Below are 20,646 nucleotides of genomic sequence, written 5' to 3'. Positions count from 1 at the left end.
TAGACAAGATTACTAGCAATACAAATGGGAAAGTAGCTAGTGAAATAAGCTTGGTATAGTGAACATTTGTTTCTGCATGGAGCATTTTTTTTCCAAGATATTCCACTGTATAATCAATCAATCATTTATTGTGCCCAGGAACAACCATGCATGAGGTCTAAGTGCTGGCGCACGCATACATAGAACAAGAAAAAAAAAAAAAAGTACAGCAGGGTAATATCAGTAAAAAAAAGAAAAGAATAAACCACAATGAATAAAAAATATCAATCTTCAAAGGAAAAGTGTACATACAACAAGGTGCAAAATGCATACGTAAGAAATAATAATAATAATAATAATAATAATAATAATAATAATAATAATAATAATAATAATAATAATAATAATAATAATAAATGGCAAGCAACATCTTGTGAACTGCTTTATTAATGCATTAAGAGAGTCTTGCACTTCATGATGGCAGGACGACAGGTTCAAGGAGCTCAGTCCACAATAGCGAAACCTGAAATGAACAAAATATTTGGTAATGACAATTAGGGGGCGATATGTAACTGGATAATAAGATATTTGCATTATCAACCTGTCATTTTCTGTGTTTGCAAAGTCTTTAAACTAGGGGTAAGTGAACATTCAAGCTTACAAGTACGAATAGAATATTACACATTAACTATTCATATTTGAAAAGGTACTATTTGGCATTCTCAGGTATTTGAAGCTAACCAATTATTTCACAGCCAATTGTGAAAGCCTTACTTGTTGCTGTTCTCAATCTGCTAAACTAAGTAGTATGGAAAATTATTACGAGTGTAAAGACAGCAAATGTTTTCAAAGGAATGCAGAAACAAAACTGAGAATGCAAGTTTTGTTTTAAGTTTTGCACCGAAATCCCACACGACAACCTGCGAGATCTGCTTGCAGTCTGTCGTATAGTGTTTCTCGCAGTCTAGTCATGCAGCATTTCTATCTTTAACGCTATGACCAGCGATGTTTTTCTTGCAAGGGGCCCTTTAACATGAGTTTACGACACAAATCCTTCAGTAGCTTTCTTTTCTTTTTTTTTTTTGCTTTTTCCACAACTTTGGACTGTTTTTTGGCTACCATTTATTTAGCGTATTTGTAAAGCATACAGCAGCCGTTCCTCTTTGGAGATGTTAAAGAACCCCAGGTTGTCAAAATTATTCCGAGTCCCTCACAATCAGATCATGGTTTTGGCATTCACTGAATTATTATTATTATTTGTAGAGGTTGTTTGAAACCAGGCTCTAAAGACCAGCTCAGTACTATCAAATTAATAAAATACTATTGTAAGTGTCTCCCAATATTTAAACCTACTATAAGTGTTATCTCTTTCATGTTCTAGGAACATGTGGCAGATCGAGCTTTTACAACGTTGGAAATATGATTCAGTACTCCCTTAACAGGTGTAGCTGTTCCCGCACTTGTCGTTTGCGATGACTTGCTCTTATGATACACTGTTACGGTAACCTTAGTGAAGTCAGGCAAAGAAACAGCTTCTGCTTTTAATGATGCCGTCATAGTGCAGCTTTGGTAACCCTTTCTAATTTCTCTTTTCCAAAATGACTTTGAACAACTTAAGCATGCTGAAATAGTCAGCGTACCTGTCTATTTCACTGCAGCTAGTCGTACTGGTTACAAGATGCAAGATGTACAGGTAAGTTTATTTCTGGGTCCCATTACCTCCAAGCTGCCCATTTCTGCCATACTGGGATCACTTCTACCGTGTGTGACACTGTTTATAACATATCAAACAGTACATCCAGCCCAGTGATAACAGCAATGTATCGGGTTAGAAAAATGCGCCTGCACTTGGGATTTTCTTTCTCATTATTATTGGCATGTTACGACTGTTGCAAGTGCTGGAGAAATATTTAGGCATTCTCTGCATGGGTATCCGAAGAAACTACGGAGGCTGCATAAGGTAGATAGTTGCGTGTCAAGACTCGCAGCCATGAACACACTGAGAGCTGAAGGAACTTATCACTGGCAGTGCTGAATAAAATGAGAAAACAAAATTACGTATACCTACATATATGTTATGTCGGAAAAAGGAACAAAATAAATTTTAATTAAATTCTGGAGTTTTGCGTTACAAAACTATAGTACGATTATGAGAGTTTGTCAACGTGCAGCTACATCCGAGTCCACCAGTGTTCTTGCACTCCACCCCCGTCGAAATGTGGCCACCACAATCGGGATTGAACAGCTCGAGCTCAGCAGTGCAATGCTGGAGGAAAATGTAGCACCTGAACTACAAGGAGGTATTTTGGAGGATAGACGTTGCCTCCAACTAGAGCTTGTTTATTTTACCCAATAATTCGGGCCCAGCTCAGCTCCGTCTTCCAAGGCGAAAACAACACAAAGACGAAAACAACCAGTTAAGAAACGTATAAATGCAGAAATAGATATACACAGAAACAGTTATAACACACACAATAAAAGATAGGTGGGGAACAGAAACAAATAAACACAGAGATGGGAAAACAGCATTAACAGAAAAGGAACAGATAAACAGAACAGAAAGTGATAATACAGAAACAGAGCAGAAATATACACACATAACAGAAGGTAAACACAGACATAAATTACTAGTGCTCATCCTCCACTTTATGCATTTTCTCCATATTGGTTGCTTTCATGTTCATCATGTACTAATTATGAACCCAAATGGTTATAACGATTGCAGCATCAAATCACTAATTAGTTTATATGTGCACCACAATAAATTTCTCGTCTGCCTTAAGTGATCTTATATAGTGTATCATTGAAAACTTTCACAGTACACTTTTAGCAGATTTAAAGAAAAATGTTAAGCACATTTTAGGTGATTTTATATGTTGCCTTAGGAGAATAATTGGGGGAAAAAAATAAAGGTAATACTGCTTATGAGAATAGTAAATCGTGTACGCACCATTGTGGACAATGACGCACACTCTGCTGGTACACTGCTGGTTCCGTAGGCTCTCTAGCCAACTGTTCACGCTTGTGCAGCTACATGTAACAATATGCAAGGAATGCACATGGTTCCAGTTGAACATCAACATAGCGAACTCAGATGTCAGATTTCAAACTTTATTTGCATCAAGTACCACTTTACGTGACGCGGGAGGTTCAAATAACAGAAAAAGAATAGAGACGCGGGCCCCTTGTTTACTGACAGAGAGGTAGCGCACAAAAAAAAAAATGTAGGTGCTCAATCTCAGGATGTACATAATAAACGAATAGCTAATCGAAATTACATGCACATCACAAGTGAAGAGCATAAATTACCATAGGAATGTAGGTAAGTTTTTTTTTTTTTTTTTTGCTATCATAACTGATTGTTGCTAGCTACATACTTGCCCCTACTACAATGCCCGATTAGCCTTGCAGCTTTGAAGATAAACAAAATAAATAATTGGCATAACAAATGGCCAGGAATCGAACTACTGCCAATCATATGTGTGAGAGTGTCAAGTAAGAAGACTAGAATGCGGACACAAACCTCATTAGAGAAGTGATGTCTAGGATGACTACGCAAAGCAGATTGTTCTGGATGCTTGGAACTTCTCCAAGCGCTTCCACTGACTCGAAGGAGTTGCTGCAAATCGAAAGACCACATGGGAAAGCAATTAAAAACTGCGCAGCCTGCGATTCGTTGACTGTACGTCTGGCATTTGCTACACAGTTGTAGAATGCATCTCCTGGATCTCAATCCATTAAGCTTCCACTACAAGGTCACTCGAAGCCTGTTTTTACAAGTTCCCTCACTTCCTGTGCAATTCTTCTAATTCCACCAATCTGCACATAACACTGCCTTTGAAGTGGATTCAAGCTTGGGTACTGCCTGTTGTAATACTCGTGTTATGTACATTGCCCTTGTAGTGGCACTACTATTGGTGGCAACCTAACAGAAGGAGGTAGAACACGAGCTAGTCGATGGCCAAGAACAAGGGGTATGCCGCTGATCATTCCAAATAAATGTGGCTGAGGTCGCCTTCGCTGGCGACCTCCACACTTGATATGCAACACAGTTACACGCAGTTAAACTCATCATGCAACAGCTGAATCAACAATGTGCAAGATTCGCTGCCATTTAAGAGAACTACACCTAAATTCCAGCAACTGCTGGGAGCAGATTATTGATCAAGGAACACAATATTTCTGCACAAATAGATGCCAGAGCTGCACTTCCAATTGGCTCAGCTACGACACTACGTAAAAAAAAAAAAAAAAAAAAAAAAAAAAAAAAAAAAAAAAAAAGTGGGCTTTAATATGCCAAAACCACTACCTGATTATGAGGCATGCTTTAGTGAGGGGCTCCGGATGAATTGCGACCACCTGGGGGTCTTTAACGTGAACCCAATGCACATCCCATCAGATCTAACGGGAAGCTGTTATTTGACTTTCACAATCATCCACCGCTCTTGATGATGATGATTAGTGTGGTTTAATGGCGCAAGGGCCACAGAAGGCCCTTGCGCCACACAGCTCTTTTATATTTAGTTCCACATTGCTTTATTAGGTTGTCACCGTCTTTTTACGTCTGTCCTGATCAGCGCGCCGTTCACCCTAGCACCGTGAAGCGGAACAACACGAACGATACTTGCGATGTGCACGGGCGAAATTCGGGCCATTCTGACAACTTGACGAGTTGATCGCACAGTGTCTCTCGCATTTCTCTGTCCACACCGACGACCTGTTGAAAAGACAGTTGATTTCGAATTCGAGACGAGTGCTGATTCTGTGTTTCATGTTTTGAGGTCACAACAGCAACAATCGGCAAGGCTCTGACTGGTGTTGCATAAGTATTTCGCCAGACTCCAGGGTCTATAATACCGGGAAACGGTTATTATAGGACGAAGGCCTCTCCCTGGGATCTCTAATTATCCCTGTCTTGCGATAGCTGTTTCCAACTTCCAATGTGTATACTAAACACAATAGAGCCACCAGTAGCTACTTAATTAGTACATGCGGGCGGCCAGGCAGAGGAGACTATTGCTTACAGTGGTAGCTCGACTTACATAATAGAGCGACGTCAGTCAGGCTTTTCAGACATGGGGCGTTTGGGATAGCGTGCGCGACGATAAAGGTGCCCCGGGACTTCTGCAACGCCAGTCAGAACCAACATTCTACGATTGGAAGCGTTCGTTCATTTACCGCGAACCTCATCGCGAGAAAAGGACTATGTCGCAGTCCTTTCGACATGTAAAGAGAAATGGCGTTATCCATGGCTGGAAATGAAGCACCTGAGACGCTGGAGTCGTCTTCGGCCACTGCTACAGCGATTGTGCGAAAACGAATGTTTCAGACGTTGCTTGAAACGCCCGCTTAGAAGCTCGTTGCACCGTAAACGGGAATTGCGTGACAGGCGCCAGTTTCTCCCCTGGTGCTTGGTAGGCCATGCTTCTGAGAGGGAAAAAAAAAACAAAACAAAAAAAAAAAAAACAGGCATAGAGTTTCTCGGGGGGCAAAGAGGGAGAGAGCGCATTCTATGGAGAGAGTGAATCGTAGGCGAGGAAGAAACCCTAGAATAGAGCAAATAGACACTAGAAAATGATATTGTCTGTATCTCAGTTCACGTTTCGATCTTGTAGATTCTTGATGCCAAACAAATTTATCATGACGTCGACTCACGGGCCCGCATGGGCCAGTTTGAATTTGTGTGACGTCAGTTGAAATACGCGAGCGATGAATCACTTCGCGGGAACTCCGGGGTAGGCTACATAGTGTTCTGTGGTGTTACTATTATTCTGTGGTGTTACCAGTGTTGCGTCGAAGCGAACGACTGATACTACTCTACCGTGCGCCAAAGTAGCTTCTCTAGTGGACAGACAACAGCCTGATCTGTGAGCAATGCAACACGTTACTGCAGTGTCGCAGTTTATGAGCGAATTTCAACGTGGTTGAAACTGCGGTCGTCCAACGGTACGAAGACCGTGGTGACGTTGTTCCTGTTGTATCTAAGTTATGAGCGAAAATTGTTATCCACCAACAACTAAGAGACGATCAACGCGTCTTTCAACGTGCGTCGAAGATTTTCAGTGCCGCAAACTTAGGTACGCGGAGGCGTTGAAACGCCACCTCGTAGATTCCGATGATCACTCAGAGCAAGACGACGCAGGCAGCACTTGCCAAGCATCATCGTCGAAAAGAAGACACGTTTCGCCGTCGAACGTCTGCAGCAGACGCTTCGGCACCTCAATTCCCCCCAACGCAGGCGTAAACCGCGTGGAATCGGCTCAGTCATGCCAAGAATACAGTGCATTCCACGAGGACGCTGCAACTGGAAGAAAAAGCAGGCAAGCAAAGACGTGTTCTCGGTGCTCCAAGACTTTCACTACAGCGGTTCAACTTCAGAAGCATGCAACGTCGCACCACGTGCCGTACAAGTGCCCTCTGTGCTCGCAGACGTTTTCGGGGTTATCACTTTTAAAAACGCATATTAATTCAATTCATGTGTAAGTGCCCTGTTGAACTAGAGCGTTATATTTGAGCTGAGCAGTGAAATCATAACTTCTCAGCCGTTTATTTGGAATGTATGTCCTGTGGATAGGAAGGTGTATAAGCTGACCTTGCTCGACTGTCACGTGTGCAACAAGAAGGAACATTTTGTAACATTTGACTTTGACAAACTCCTGCCATGTCCATAGTAAGCTTTTGAAGCTCTGCAGACAGCTGCATATGAACCTACTGTAGGGCTGCAACAACAAGCAAGAACTTACCCACCTTTGCTCAGGATCTGCACCAACACTAGTATGACTTTACAAAGGCTGGTTGTTGCTTTTCGATTGTGCTTGTCTTGCTAAATTTGTCAGTCACACAAGTTGCCTTTTGTGAGATTGCCCTGTACATGCTAAAGCATGAAATCGGCTGGCCATCACCTGCAGCAACTTGAACAGGATGCAAATTCCCCGAGTACCTAAGAGGCAGTGAAGTAAAGTCTAATGCTAGTTTCTTCAATTTCTGGAGGTCATTGACTTTGTATGACAGTGTTACGGGTATGCCATAATGAATTAAGCAGAGCACTCGGCAAAACTATACAAGGACAACCCTTGCCTGTAACAACATTGTCTATCCATCCTTTTGTACAATCCTCTTGTATTTAACCATCCTTCCGTATTTAACCGTGGTCATATTGATGCAGTTTATTTCAATATGACCAAAGCTTTCGATAAATTGTCAACAAATACTATTGCAGAAACTGAAACATTGCGCATTATGTCCACTTATTGTGCATGGGCTGAAAGCTACTTGAAAAACCCTCGAAACCAAGTGAAGTTTTTTTAGTGCTTCTTTGAACCGTTTATATCTTTTTTAGGTGTGCCTCAAAGTTCTAACCTTGGCCCACTGCTATATTTTTTTTTATTAGTGACTTGCCATTACATTTGGAGAACACAAGAGGCATTATTGTTTGCTGATGACCTAAAATTGTTCGGAAAGATTGAAAGTGTACATGACTGCTAGTGACTGCAGAGCGAAATTCTCTCAGTCCAGCAATGGTGTGTAGCAAAACTTGAACCTTAAAAGAACTTCAATGATGTCACTCACTAGAAAGCTTGATTGCTTAATCTTTGACTTTTGGCGAGAATGTTTGGTGGGTTTATCACGTGGGGGATCTTGGTGTTGAGGTCGACTGTTGGTTGGGTTTTTATTTGCATGGTGTTGCGTATTAAATCTAGCACCAACAACATGTGGTGTGATTTCACATGAACCAAAAAAGTTTCGCACATTACATGTCTTGTAGGTCTCTATTGCGCTCTTGTGTGGCCGCATCTTGAGTTCTCATCTACGTTGTGGAACTCGCCTTTTCTTACGTTTAATGACCTAATTAAAAAAGTGCCAAGATTTGTGGGTGTTGTATATGACAGGTATATCGGGGCCGATGTTTTTATAACTGCAGTAGTATTTTCACGGATCTTGGGCTGAAAAACTGTGTCCTATAAAAGACTTGCGCATGACATGAACTATTCGCACCAAGTTGTGTGTGGTACATTTGGCTGTGATGTGCTTTTGTCATTACTGTGTTTTCGTGTTCTGTGGGCAAAGATCGCAAGTGTATACATACATCCTATGAAGATTTTAGGTCTATTTGTCCAATGACATGATTGCAAAACACTTACAATTCATCATTTTTTTTTCACAATGACATATTTGACATTTCTATGTATGTGACCTTCTTTTATATTTAACATTTAGAAACTATTTAAAAGGAATGCTAAAAAACTGAAAGGCACCAAGCTTTTCATTTTGTGTAACAAATTCATTACATGTACTTGTATCAAGGAGGCCACTTGGCTGTTGACAGGCACTGAAATAAACCATCCAACAATGTACAGACGTGAGCAGCCTTGTCTAGAACGTGGGACCGGCGGCTTAAGACAAGGCTGCTCACGTCTGTACGGGCCCAGCAACTACCGTGAAGACGTTGCTGGCTGGCTCCGGAGAGCCCCGGAAGCCACTGTTCCTGCGTTCTAGACAAGGCGGCTCAGGTCTGTACAGTTTGTATGAGTATGACCCTAGTGACATGTTACCAATTAAATGCCTAATTAAACATTATGGTGCCATATTTCAGCCACCTAAAATTGGTATATTGCACTTTTTTTTTCCATGCCATTTAAGCTAATAAAATATTTCAATTACACGTGCCTTTCTTTAGCTAGGCTTCTGTTACTTAGACATTCAAAATTATCTTTTAAAACTTGCAAAGGATGAAGACTGGGCGTGTTGGTGTAGCATACTAGAAGTTGGACTTTTCATTGCGATGTCGAGCGCAGCAAAATGATCATGTGACAAAGCCAGCTTGGTATTGATGGACGGTCCTTTTAGTAAATTTTTATTTTTGATGCTCTTCCCCTTTAAGTATCTTCTTGTATTTATTCTGCTGACAAAGGAATAAATCGATAGTTGAAAGTAGTGCTCCGCTGTGTGTTTCTCTTGTGTCCCATCAGGATGGGGCGCTAAGTTCTAGTAAAGCTTGCAACCACTGCTGGCTGTGCTACTGGCACAACTTATGTTTTGAATATATTTAACTTCACTCATACACAAATGCAGCCACCAATAACAGTTCCACAAACATAGGAAAAAAATATTTTATTACCTTAACAAAAACAATACAACAATAAAATGTAAATTGCAGTGGCAATATTTCATGGGGATAAATTCAGGTTGCCAAAACAAGCTCAAAACAAATAACGTAGCCATCAGTATCTACATGTTCAGCGTTGATTTGGGAGAATTATAGTACAAAATCAATATAGATATTGAACTTACCTGCTTTATACATAGATCAAAATGCTCTTATGACACCTGTGTTTAATGAAGCATACACACATTGTGCGAGCCTTCTGACTTTAGCCTTACTCAGTGGAAGTGCTGAATAACAGAATAGGCAAACAGCACTGGAACAGGCACAAACAAAGCGCACATTGGCTCGAGCTAATGAGATGTGCCCTCATGTCCCTGCAATAGCTCTGTATACACACATGCACACTCTAATATATGTTGGCACAGTAACCACATCACGCATTTGGCACATACATCGCCTGACAGGCTAGAAAAAATATGAATCTCCTGGACGGCTCTTGTTTAGAGCATATGAATGATGTCCCCCATACATTGGGACGATTGAGACACCTCAATCGGTTTTTAAAAAGTCGTCCAAATTTTTGCCCCAGTTTTGATAATCATTCATTTTATCGTAGTGACATGACATTTTTAACTTTTCATTTTTCGATAAATAGCAGCATAGCAGACAACTGAGCGAGCAGAAGCGAGTGCCAAATTTTGTGATGTCCAGCTCGCAAGTGACCAACCACCTTCTGTGTCATGACACATGCACCTCCTGGGAGAAAGTTATTATATTAAATTATTTGGAGCACTCCAATGCTTGCCAGTATCTTTTTTATAGACTTTAGAATTCCAGAACCTTCATGCAAGAAATGAAAAGTTGAAAATGTCACGTCAGTACTGCTTTAACCACACATGTAAGAGCATTGTTCAAAGAACTAGCTGGGACTTGTCTCACGTATGATCTGCTGTTACAGTATAATTATACTATGTTGAGGCTAAAAGAAATGGCACACTCTATCTGCCTAAAAATATTTTTTTTCCAGACTTTACCAAATGCTACAAAACATGCTTTTTCATACTTTAAAATTTAAATTCCAAGTGATTGTTCACTCAGTGATCATAAAATACCATCACTACAAATAAAAACTTGTAGAAAAGATAAAACAGGAGTACCCTTTGAATATCTTCAAATAACAGACCTACGAGCACTCAAACTGTCTAGAAGAACATATAACATAGTGTGCATCTAACAATATCGACAAGATTACAGGCAAGGTTTGCACGAGAGTGCAGTATGTTGGTGTGTTCTTTTGTAACACAGTATTCATTGCAGGAAATTGTGCCAAGAAAATAGACAAATAATGGTAACCTGTATTTTCTTAGTGGAACATCAAGCCACTAGCCTTTTTCTTTATGTAGAGAACCTAACATCACTGGTAACTATTTTGCTCAAGCATGCTTCAGTGAATATGATGTTTTTCTAGCACAAAATAGTTGTCACAATACAATAGCTAAACATCTATGTGTGCATATATACAGAAAAAGTGCATTGTCAATGCCAATGGCACCTTGAGAATGAATGTCAGGTATACAGGGGTGATCTCTAAGCTGTGCGATTAGACACTATCAGGATGTACCTTATGCAGCACAAAAATGCAACCTGCAGCTCACGGCATTCACAGGTTGAGTTTTGACAGCTGTAACATTTACAGAGAGAGGGGAACGGAAATTTCACATGCTTTCTCGGACATGTTACACTGAAAGTTTCTTTGCCAGACTCTCGGCAGGCCGACACACAGGAGTAAAACTACAAGCCTCCAACAGGTGCACAAGAATATCTGCAATATGCACTACAACAAGGTCGTGCAAGGGTGCAAGGTCAAGAAAGCAGAGTTGCTGTAGTGTTCACCCTTAAAAAAAAAAGAAAAAAAAGGTCGAGCCAGTAATGAAGAAGTAGAGCAGGTACACTTGTGGCAGGCAAGCTAAATGTGATCCCTCTGGAGTGCGAAACAGCAATAGTACAGGCACTGCACGACACCCGAAAGAAGGGCTGGTTGCACAGCACCTTTGATGGAGTCGGCGGGCCAATACAGGCTTAGCTACACACTGCGGCAATGGCTGCAGCAAAAGAGTAGATCAGGTACATCACACAAGTGCCTACACTAAGGGGAGTTGCAACTTTCACCGGCTCACTCATAATATCAGTTACTTGCAGCAGCACAAGGAAGTGGCCACACTTGCAAGAACCAGCTCGTATAGATGATGCAAAAGAAAGTGCAGAGGAGGGTCGCTGTTTTCTGGTTAAAGAAGTACTGACAGATATTTTCAGAGTTGTAGAAACTATACCTTACACTTCTCACATGTAAAAGGGTGACATGAAGTATGAAGGCCTGTGAACAAGTGTACTGATTTGGTACTAAAGTTGATCTAGAAATGCCAGACCTGGTGTCATCGACATTGTGACATCAGGGCACAGCTAAATTTGCTGACATCGGGTAGCCATAAGCCTAGGTATGAGGATGTTGCTCATAAAAAAAGCAAAATAGTGCTGCGCATGTTTCTTCTGGCTGCACTCTTGTGTGGCAGCTGCAGCGATTGCAAGAACGAAGTGAGCCAGTGTATCATGACACTTCCACCTCCTGGGTACTGGAACTATTTTATAGAGACAATTATTATAGTAAATTATTTAGAGTGCCCCGACACTTGCCACTATTTTTACTAGAGCTTAGACCTTCATTAAATACAGGAAAATGATGAGTTGAAAATGTCATGCCAGTACTCCTTTAACTATGATCAGCCTTCTTCTAGTGGTGACTGGCCTAGCAAAGCTTTCGACACTGTACAGTTGTGGCCAGAAGCAACACCCAAGGCAAATAAACAGCCACAAAGACAGACACAATTCTCATCATTGAAGAGTTTTTTTTGGCTAGGTCTGTGTTCATTTCAATGATGGACTTGTGAGCAACAATAGCACCAATCTGCCTTCTGAAGTAACAGTACAACAATTCTAAAGCCACAGATTGTGTCAGCTGCACCTAACAGCCAGGTGAGCAAACCTTTTTTTTTCCCTCCAACGTTGGGACACAGCAAGGGGCCCTCATGCACCAGTTTAGTTTGGCCAAAAATACTTTGATAAAAATTAATGATGCTTTATACACTTGGCAAAAGATTTGTTCATTCATGTTATATGCTACAGAATTTGAATATCTGTTCTGGAACATCAAATATATTTGTTCAACAAAAATGAGCGGCATTTAAGCTCGTGGTAGAGCAGAAATAGCAAAATGATGCAGCCAAACCTTCCATACGAAACTTACCATTCAAACTTCAATGTTAACCGGAACAGTGGTTTTAGTAGAACATCTAATGCAGATAAGATAGAACTAGGTAGCATAACATTCATTAGTACAAGCCATCAAAAAAGCTAAAAGAGTTAAATAATATAAAAGCTGATAAAAAAAAAAAGACTAACAGCCATGACTAGGAGGGATTCACTGGACAACCAGAAAGACCACAGCAAGTAATGAGAAGTGGACAACCTCATACACGACTGCAGAGAAATACGAGAAAACAAGGCTGAAAAGGAAATGAGAGCACAAGAAGCAGAATGCCGACAAGATAGCAGTGGACAAACATCAAAATTTTTAAAACAGCCATTCATTGAAGCAATCATGCGCAGGTTTGCTATCCACAATAAGTATGCGGTTTCATGGCAAGATAGCAAATTAATATCTCAATTGTTGAATGACAATTTTTTAAAATAAAATAAATTTTCTTAAATAAAGGTAAATGTTGGGTGCTGCCCTGTCTACATTTCTATTTCCTGTGCTCTTATCCTTTTTTGCTGGCGTTTTTTGGTAACCGCATTAGGCCAACGACATACATGGTAGGTTATGAGAGTTAACACTTAAATACACTACAAGAGCACTAAAAATGAGGTTCCTGCATCAACTTTTCTCACTCATAATACAGGACATGGGATTAACACAAAGCACATTCTATCAAAACATGATATATTCGTTGTGACGGCAATAATTGCAGAATAGTTATCAGGTCGCATGCTTTACAATGCTCATTGAGCAAGCTCAATGGCTAATGCTCATGTTATATGACTGGCATGTCTTTTCTTTGTTGTAGGCATCTTCACAACAGTGGATGATAGGAAAAAAAAAGGCATGAATAGATAAGAGATTCTAAAAAAATGTGGCCTACATATAGAAACTTGATTGTGTCGCCCTATGGGCAGGCTGCCAACCACCAGTGCAATTTACAAGCTGTCTATGTAAACTTGTATTTATTGTTCACAATGACCCAAGTGCTTGGCTTAGTATGCCTGCTTCATCACACCCAGAATGGTCACGAATCAATCAAGTTCAATAATGCATGAAAATATTGGCAGCAGTTAAAAAATACCAGCTACATTCCAGGTGGATAATCAACAAAAGTTAATAGCATAAGTGCCAGTTCATCATCAAAATTTTGCAGACTCTACACACGGGCTCACTTCATCATGACTGAAAGTTTGCAAGATTATATGCATGATAAACTGCATATGTAATTTCACTACAAGTTGCAAGTCCTTAATGGGGTTCGGGAGGGAAGGGCGATTAGAGAGCTTATTTACATGACCCAGAAAGGTGTTCTCTCTAGCACTACACCTTCTGGCTAACCGGTCTGTCAAAATGGTATGACTGATGTGAGGAAACAACACCTAAGGGGGAAAAAAAATCATGAACTGAACTTTCACTGATGAAGTTAAAAACAAAATGGATTAAGAAATAAGGCCTGGTTGTCAAGTATACTGAGGTACACACAATCATTTACACACAATCATCACTGAGACAGCATAACATTGAAAAAAAGTTACTGCATGTCCAATTTGTGTCCCTTATTGTGCTTCAAAGAATGCTGCAGACATTTAAAAGAAACAAAGCAGAAATCACACAAACAGAGCAATATTCCATGTGCAACATGATTTGCTTATAACATAAAATAAGGTTCACTCTTAAATCCACAGTATCTGTTCCACCTTTAAATACACAATTGCTAGCCACGCATGCTCCTATTGCTCTCTGCAATTTGTGACCATAAATGGGCAGCCACAAACTTCTAGCAGAATTTGAAGTGGCAAGCAGACGAGCTAGCACTCTGTGCTGGTAGCTGGAAGCTCTTGCACATACTGCCAGGGAAAGTAGCCAACCTGTGGAAACAATGTTACGTTGATTATTGCAATACATTTTTAAGTAATATTTACAATTTGATCAAGGCAACTGAATGTACTGCAGGTCAAATTTGTTCGAATCATGGCACACGTGCACCACACGAGTGACTCACAGCCCTGGCTCCATGGCTGTCCCCCTCATTTTAGAATGCCTCTCCACTCAACACTCCCCCTCGACCCCAAAAAAGTGGATCACAGCGCCAATTATCAAGGAAAGTAGTTATTATGCTTTAATGACATTGCATGGTGGGTTCCTGAGCAAATATATTGTAAATAGATGCTCTCAGTGTCTATTCGAATGCACTGGAGTAAAGGTGCAATTCTCAATGAACGCCTCATTCCAGAAGTCCCCAAAGAGCGCTGTTGAAACACAGCGTCTACTTCAGCCGTAAGGCGGTGGTGTGCTCCTCTCAGTGGAGTTGAGGAAAAGCCTTGAGTCGAGACCCAACTGAGAATGCAGGGGTATGGCATTCTGCTGTAGAGCATGAAGTAATCAGTTCAATTTTTGACTGCAGCTGCAGCATTCAGATGGATAGGAAACAAAGGGGATCCTCTATGACCCAATTTCAAGCCAACGGGAAATTTATGGGTGGCACATAGGCAAACACATTCATTTAAGACTAAAAATTTACCTACTTAGCCTGAGTAAAAAGAAGGCACAGCTAGCTAAGCAAATGATTTGTTGGAACACTTGTTCCATTAATTAATTAATTATGGGGTTTTACATGCCAAAACCACCATCTGATTATGAGGCACGCCGTAGTGGGGGACTCCGGAAATTTGGACCACCTGGGGTTCTTTAACGTGCACCTACATCTAAGTACACGGGTGTTTTCGCATTTCGCCCCCATCGAAATGTCGCCGCCGTGGCCGGGATTCGATCCCGTGACCTCGTACTTAGCAGCCCAACGCCATAGCCACTAAGCAACCACGGCGGGTGGAACACTTGTTCCACTTGGCTAATAGTATTGCACAAAGTGATCAGGTGACTGTTTTTTGTCAATGTTAAAGGGGCCCTGCGACATGCCTGAGAAAGCTTCTTAGGTGGAACCGAAAGCACTATCATGATGTGGCGATTTCGTGCCTATACAATGTCACCCGGTGCTGCTACAATTGGGCAAGAATGTAATGCGCTGTTTGTGTTCATGTGGCATTGTGTGTATTGTGTAAAAAACTCCTAAATTACATTTTACAGCCATTATTATGACCTACATCAGAAAACAACCGATGCAAAATAACTGTCACAGCAGCATGTGTTTTGCCCTAACAATGACAGATGGTGCCACCATTACATTTCTGCAAATTGTACATTTTGGAGTTGCCACAGATGATGCCAACGCTTAGTGATGATTTATTCTGTATGAAACAGTCAAATAGTACACCTAGATGTGGTATTAACCCTTTCAGCGTCAATGCCGTACATATATGGCACAGCAAACAAGTCCCCAATTGGTTGATGTTTGAAGAATGCACCAACTTTTAAACTCTTTGTTGCCCAGCAAGTGCTGCAACCCTGTGTGGATAGAAGGAATGTTTTTTTTGCTCCGTAGTCTCTTGGTTTTAACTCCACGGCTTCTTTGTGCTGGCATTTCAGCAACCGCTCATGTATGCACATGTGCGAGGGTATGTGGCGGTTAGCTTTAGTTTCATCTCATTGGCTGTTTTCCTTTGTTGCGCTCGTAAAAACTGATGCCTATCTGGTTTCTAATCACTCAAAGGGTCACCGCTAAATGCTCGCTCGTCTGCTGCTCAGAAGAGTGCGATTGCATCTGTTCAAAGGCAGGCGCTGGTATATACAAAGGATGCCGCCGTATATAAACGATGCTGCCATGCCTGCGTTTCTTTTCTCGAGATTCAGCTTGTGAAAACTGATTGACCCTCGTTGGCGACGAAGGATTACAGCAAATTTCTGACTTGTGTGCTTTTTCTGACGGGCGTACAACCATCGAGCTTCCTTACACGCGCTCACATACATGGTTCGATTCTGCTACAGGCATGCACGTTGGTTGCTCTGCTGCAAGCGAGTCGAGCGGCGATTCCTCCGATGCGAACTACTTACCCAAGTGCCGAATTGGAATATATCTATTTCAGTGTATCTACTTTTTTCATTCTTATTATAAGTATTTATGGAAGCTCATCTGTGTTCATGAATAAACAATGCATGTTAACTTACAGAAAATATTTTTTAGTCACTTTAAGGACACACTAAAAAATTGTGGTAAATTTTTTTCAAAATAGGTCAGTCTGAAAATTCAAATCTGCAATAAAAAAATTCGACCTTGGGAGGTCACATTTGGCAAAACAAAATTGACCCTCAAAGGGTTAGGATGCATCCACAGTTAAATGCAACTTCTGCTTGAATTTTCAGCACTAACAAACCATCACGCCAAGTGGAGAGTACTGGCGATGCAGCAAAATGCTGTAGATGTGAGCAAGCATTTCTTTGTGTTTGCTTGTGCCATACTGGCATTGGCTGCATAGGAACATACATTCAACAATGCTGCAACTCCACCATGACCGTCCCTCTGCCTGCTTTCAAATGGAGCCACAGGCAGACCCTACTTCATCATATGGCCTTTGATATTTCTGTTGCCTTCAGTGTTTGCGAATTACTTATCTAGGTCATGACTCACTCACACATTATACAGTATAGACCACTTATAACGTAACCGCTTATAGTGCAGGACCGGATATAGTGCGGTCTTTTCAGACTCCCATTAATTTTCCCATAGCACTCCATGTATACACGTATCGCTTATAGTGCAGTTGCGGCAAACGAAATACCGGTTACAGTGCGGCCGCCTGGGAGTACGGAAGTCGGCGGAGACGGCGAACGCTCCCCTCAAACGGGTGCCCCAAGAAGTACTCGAGGAAGAAAGAGAGACGAAGTGGAGGAGAAGGGCACGTGGTGCGAACGAACAGCCAGTGAGGCTGAAACCAGAATATTGAGTGCGAGTCGCGAATTATCACGGCGCGCATAGTGAGCGAGGGCCACGAAACTGCCAACGCCAGCCAAAGCTCGCTTCACGATAACGGCAGTAAACGAAACTTCGGGGAGCGGGCAGAGCCGGCACGGCACAGCGAAGGGCGCACGCGGAGACCGTGGAATGTGAGGGAGGAGGGCGGCAGGGAAGCGGATTTCGCCTCGGCAACTCTGCCGCTTCGGTGGCTCCCCTCGCCCTCCCTCGTAACTCCTTCACTTTCGACTGTTACCGTGCGCGCTCGCCGCCGTGCAGGCGCCGCCACTCCAGCCGGCCCAGCGCCAGCTCCCCGAAGTCTCGTTTTCTGCCGTTATCGGGAAGCGGGCGTTTGCCGGCGTGGGCAGTTTCGTTGGCTGGCCTAGGACAGCGCCGCTGCTTCCCTTAGCGCCGTAGCTGCAGAGTGCAAGGTCAACACGTCACTAGAAAATAGAGGAAGCATAAAGGAGAAAGAAGCATAAAGGAGAAAGAAGGGTTCACTGCCATTTTCTACACGTGGCTACGGTAGCGTGGCTGAGACGTCGGCACATACACGAATGTTCCAGCGCAACGCAGAATCGGCGACCTTGCCATTTGAGAGAGGGTGAAATTTCTGCTGCGTTTTTTTTTTTGTTCGCGCACGACATTGAGGGGTCTCTCCTAAGCTTTTACTCTATAGGCCGTTTCACATGCTGCGACTGGAGCAAAAAAAAATTGGTGCGATCGCACGCGTCGCAATGCAATTTTTGGCTGTGCTGGAGCAATGCCGGTCGGAGGCGCCGCTGCGTGAATTATTTCGAATTAACGAGATTCGACTGTAAATTGAATGCAAACGTTCTAGCCGCATTCCTCGACTGTCGCATACGTGTGGCGGCTCAGTGCACATGTTTTGCATATGTGCGGGCCTTGAAAATTGTTGCTTTAGTTATAGTGCGATACCGCTTATAGTGCGGATATTCGCGGCTCCGGCGACTTACGATATAAGCGGTCTACACTGTATAGCTGTCAAAGTGTGCTGTCAAGTACGTGTTGCACGAAATGTAAGGGATGTGAAGTCTGTTATATGGTGGTGTGTTGTTTTAAGGCATACGTGAGCATGACAAGAACTTGGGAAAAATGTAACCACGGCAACAACACCATCTACAAGCCGGGCAGCCTTGACAACCATGGTACATGCGCCCGCTTCCGCTACGTAATACAGATGCTCTGCTGCTATTGGGTACCGTATTGTTGTGTCAGTGGGAGAGTGAAATGTGAATCTAGAGCCGCGAAAATTCGAGCTAATGGCAACTCTCATTGTGCTTGTACAGTGGAACCTCGCTGATACGATTCTGCATAATACGTTTTTCGGGATGATACATTTTTTTTCCGTTTCCCGGCCAATGCCCCATAGGAGCAATGTATTTTCATACGGTTGATACGATCACATTTTCCCCTGAAATTGGATGATACGACTGCAAATTGGTATTTCCGAAACTCGTAGCTTTATATTCAAGTGTACCAGATTAAATTACATTCTAACGACCCACGAACAACGTGTTAAGAGCCGACAACACTAGCGGAAAAACGCACGCTGCGTGCCGGCGGCGTCAAAACGCGCACCACAATAGCTGCCGCGAAGCAGGTTTTTCGTGCCGTGGGAAGGATCGGTTCTGGACCAATTTAAATTGTCGCGCGGGTGGGAAACTAGTGTCATGCAGACCCGCCTGACCGCTATTTTCCCACTCGTAGTATCGTCCGCTCGCGTCAGTTCTCGCTCGCGCTTGTTTTGGTTGGCTTTTCAGGCTTCATGCGGTCACGTGGCTGAATGAAGCACCTGCCCTCGTTTGCCAGTCGTATTGCTCATTGTCTCACGCTGCTCTACCCTTTTCCTTTGTTTCGGAATTCTTGACCTCGTGGTGTTGTGACCTCCGCAGCTATGTCAAGGAAACGCAAGGTGCTGACTTTGAAAGAAAAACTGCACAGTTGAGTGAGGAAACGGCGGCTTCATTTTTTTATCTTTTAAAAGAACTTGTTTACGGACTTGGAAAAAAATAAAGTTCAGCAAGAACTGACAAGCTATTTTAAAGTTGCTCAATAGAAGTGTGTTGGCTGTGGTTCGTCTGATGTGTGATGCTGCTCTGCATAGCGTGCGTGTTATGCGGAACAGTATCACTCAACGCCACAGGAAGCTTTGCTAGCGAGTTTGTCACCAAGTAAGCCTCTTTTCTTACGTTTTGGGGCTAGCTTTGGATGATATGATGTTTGGATGATACGTTTTATTTTCTGGTTTCCGCGAAGATCGTATCAACGAGGTTCCACTGTATTTTGAAGTTTCTGCGACTGATAAGTTATGTTTGTGTGCATTAATTATCATAATTACTTTTGCTCTTAATATTTTGACATGCTGAGAATATATCTAGAGCAATAATGATGGTCTTAATGAAGTGTTGCTGGGCCCCTTTAATGGCTTGCTCACAAGAGAACAGTCAAAAACTGGTTCCAGTTGTCAACTGGTCTAAACTGACCCAGTAAACCATGCCTATTGTGTCTAATCTTTGCACAATTGCACAGTGTGCACAAGGAGATGACAGAGTAGCAGCAATGCTCTGTCATATGGTGTGAGCAGATGACCTCAAGCCTCCGTGACATGACATGCCATGGTGTAAATTACAGTCAAACCTCGATATCTTAAACATGGATATAACAAAGTTAATATAGAATATTTCGTGCTGATATCAGCATGATCAAAATATCAGGATGCTGTGATAATGAGGTGTGATAAACAATTCTTTAAAGTGTACCTAGGTGTATCTTGATGAGTTTTGTGATCTGTGCAATAAAAACACATTGCAATTTAATGTCAACACTCCTTCAATGTGTTGTCCTACTTATGTGACTCACTTTAAGAGAAATAATGTTCTCAATATGCTACAAGCCTATCACAAAGAAAGATATAACACACTTTCACTGTGAATGTAAAGCAATACCCCTAACAAGGTTTGCATGCTTTGCTTGGTCTTTGACAATGCAGTCATGATCATCTCTGCTAAATATTACACCCCCTTGCACATGTTGTCAAAAAGCAGTAATTTCAAACAAAAGCCTTCCTGTACTTCTGACTATAGTCATTTTACTCATCACCTGGATGACACTGCAGATTCACACTGCTATGTCACAGAAGCTGCTGACAAGTGGCTGCTATTAATTCCAGAAGGAAGAACTGTGTGATTGTGTGGGTGTTGCTTAGGCAACAGAGACGAAGCATTGTCTATGGTATATATCACTCATTGCAACAAAACCTTTACAATTCATATCAAACAACCACAAATAAATAAATTACCTTAGTGGTACAATACGATTGGCATTTTGTCTTCCACAGATAATCTTTATCGTGTCTTTGCTGCTTGATGCCCTTTG

At 42.0% G+C, this 20,646-nt stretch overlaps 2 protein-coding genes across 8 annotated transcripts in view; both read right to left on the bottom strand.

The window, feature by feature from the left end:
* Positions 1-405: 405 nt before the first annotated feature.
* On the bottom strand, positions 406-5,341 carry LOC119436356 (uncharacterized). 2 transcript variants are annotated; one of them, XM_049659311.1, is made up of 5 exons: positions 5,158-5,341; positions 4,608-4,696; positions 3,503-3,598; positions 2,930-3,009; positions 406-502 (listed from the first exon to the last, which is right to left on the bottom strand). In XM_049659311.1, the coding sequence occupies exons 1-5, from the start codon at positions 5,227-5,229 to the stop codon at positions 483-485; spliced, it is 357 nt and encodes a 118-aa protein (XP_049515268.1). In that variant the 5' UTR covers positions 5,230-5,341; the 3' UTR covers positions 406-482. The 2 variants fall into 2 exon arrangements, with proteins under 2 accessions (XP_049515268.1, XP_049515271.1); XM_049659314.1 differs by having other exon boundaries at positions 5,247-5,319.
* Positions 5,342-9,079: 3,738 nt separating this feature from the next.
* The window catches only part of LOC119436621 (protein vav), a 206,905-nt gene continuing 195,338 nt past the window's right edge, over positions 9,080-20,646 (bottom strand). For all 6 annotated transcript variants that reach the window (XM_037703540.2, XM_037703542.2, XM_037703541.2 and 3 more), the window contains one exon: positions 9,080-14,269. In XM_037703540.2, coding sequence (XP_037559468.1) covers positions 14,210-14,269 — 60 coding nt within the window. In that variant the 3' untranslated portion in view covers positions 9,080-14,209. The remainder of the gene's footprint in view (positions 14,270-20,646) is intronic.

This window comes from Dermacentor silvarum, chromosome 1, assembly GCF_013339745.2.
Source record: "Dermacentor silvarum isolate Dsil-2018 chromosome 1, BIME_Dsil_1.4, whole genome shotgun sequence".
Lineage (NCBI taxonomy): Eukaryota > Metazoa > Arthropoda > Arachnida > Ixodida > Ixodidae > Dermacentor > Dermacentor silvarum.
Note: the sequence above shows the minus strand (reverse complement) of the source record. Positions and strands in the feature narration are given on the sequence as shown.

Excerpts from the sequence above, each read along its gene's own strand:
- LOC119436356 (XM_049659311.1), bottom strand. The coding sequence starts at position 5,229 with ATGGATAACGCCATTTCTCTTTACATGTCGAAAGGACTGCGACATAGT. Across the intron at positions 4,697-5,157 it reads TTCTCGCGATGAGGTTCGCG|GTCGTCGGTGTGGACAGAGA; the intron begins GTAAATGAACGA and ends TCTTTTCAACAG. Across the intron at positions 3,010-3,502 it reads GACATCACTTCTCTAATGAG|CTGCACAAGCGTGAACAGTT; the intron begins GTTTGTGTCCGC and ends TGTTACATGTAG.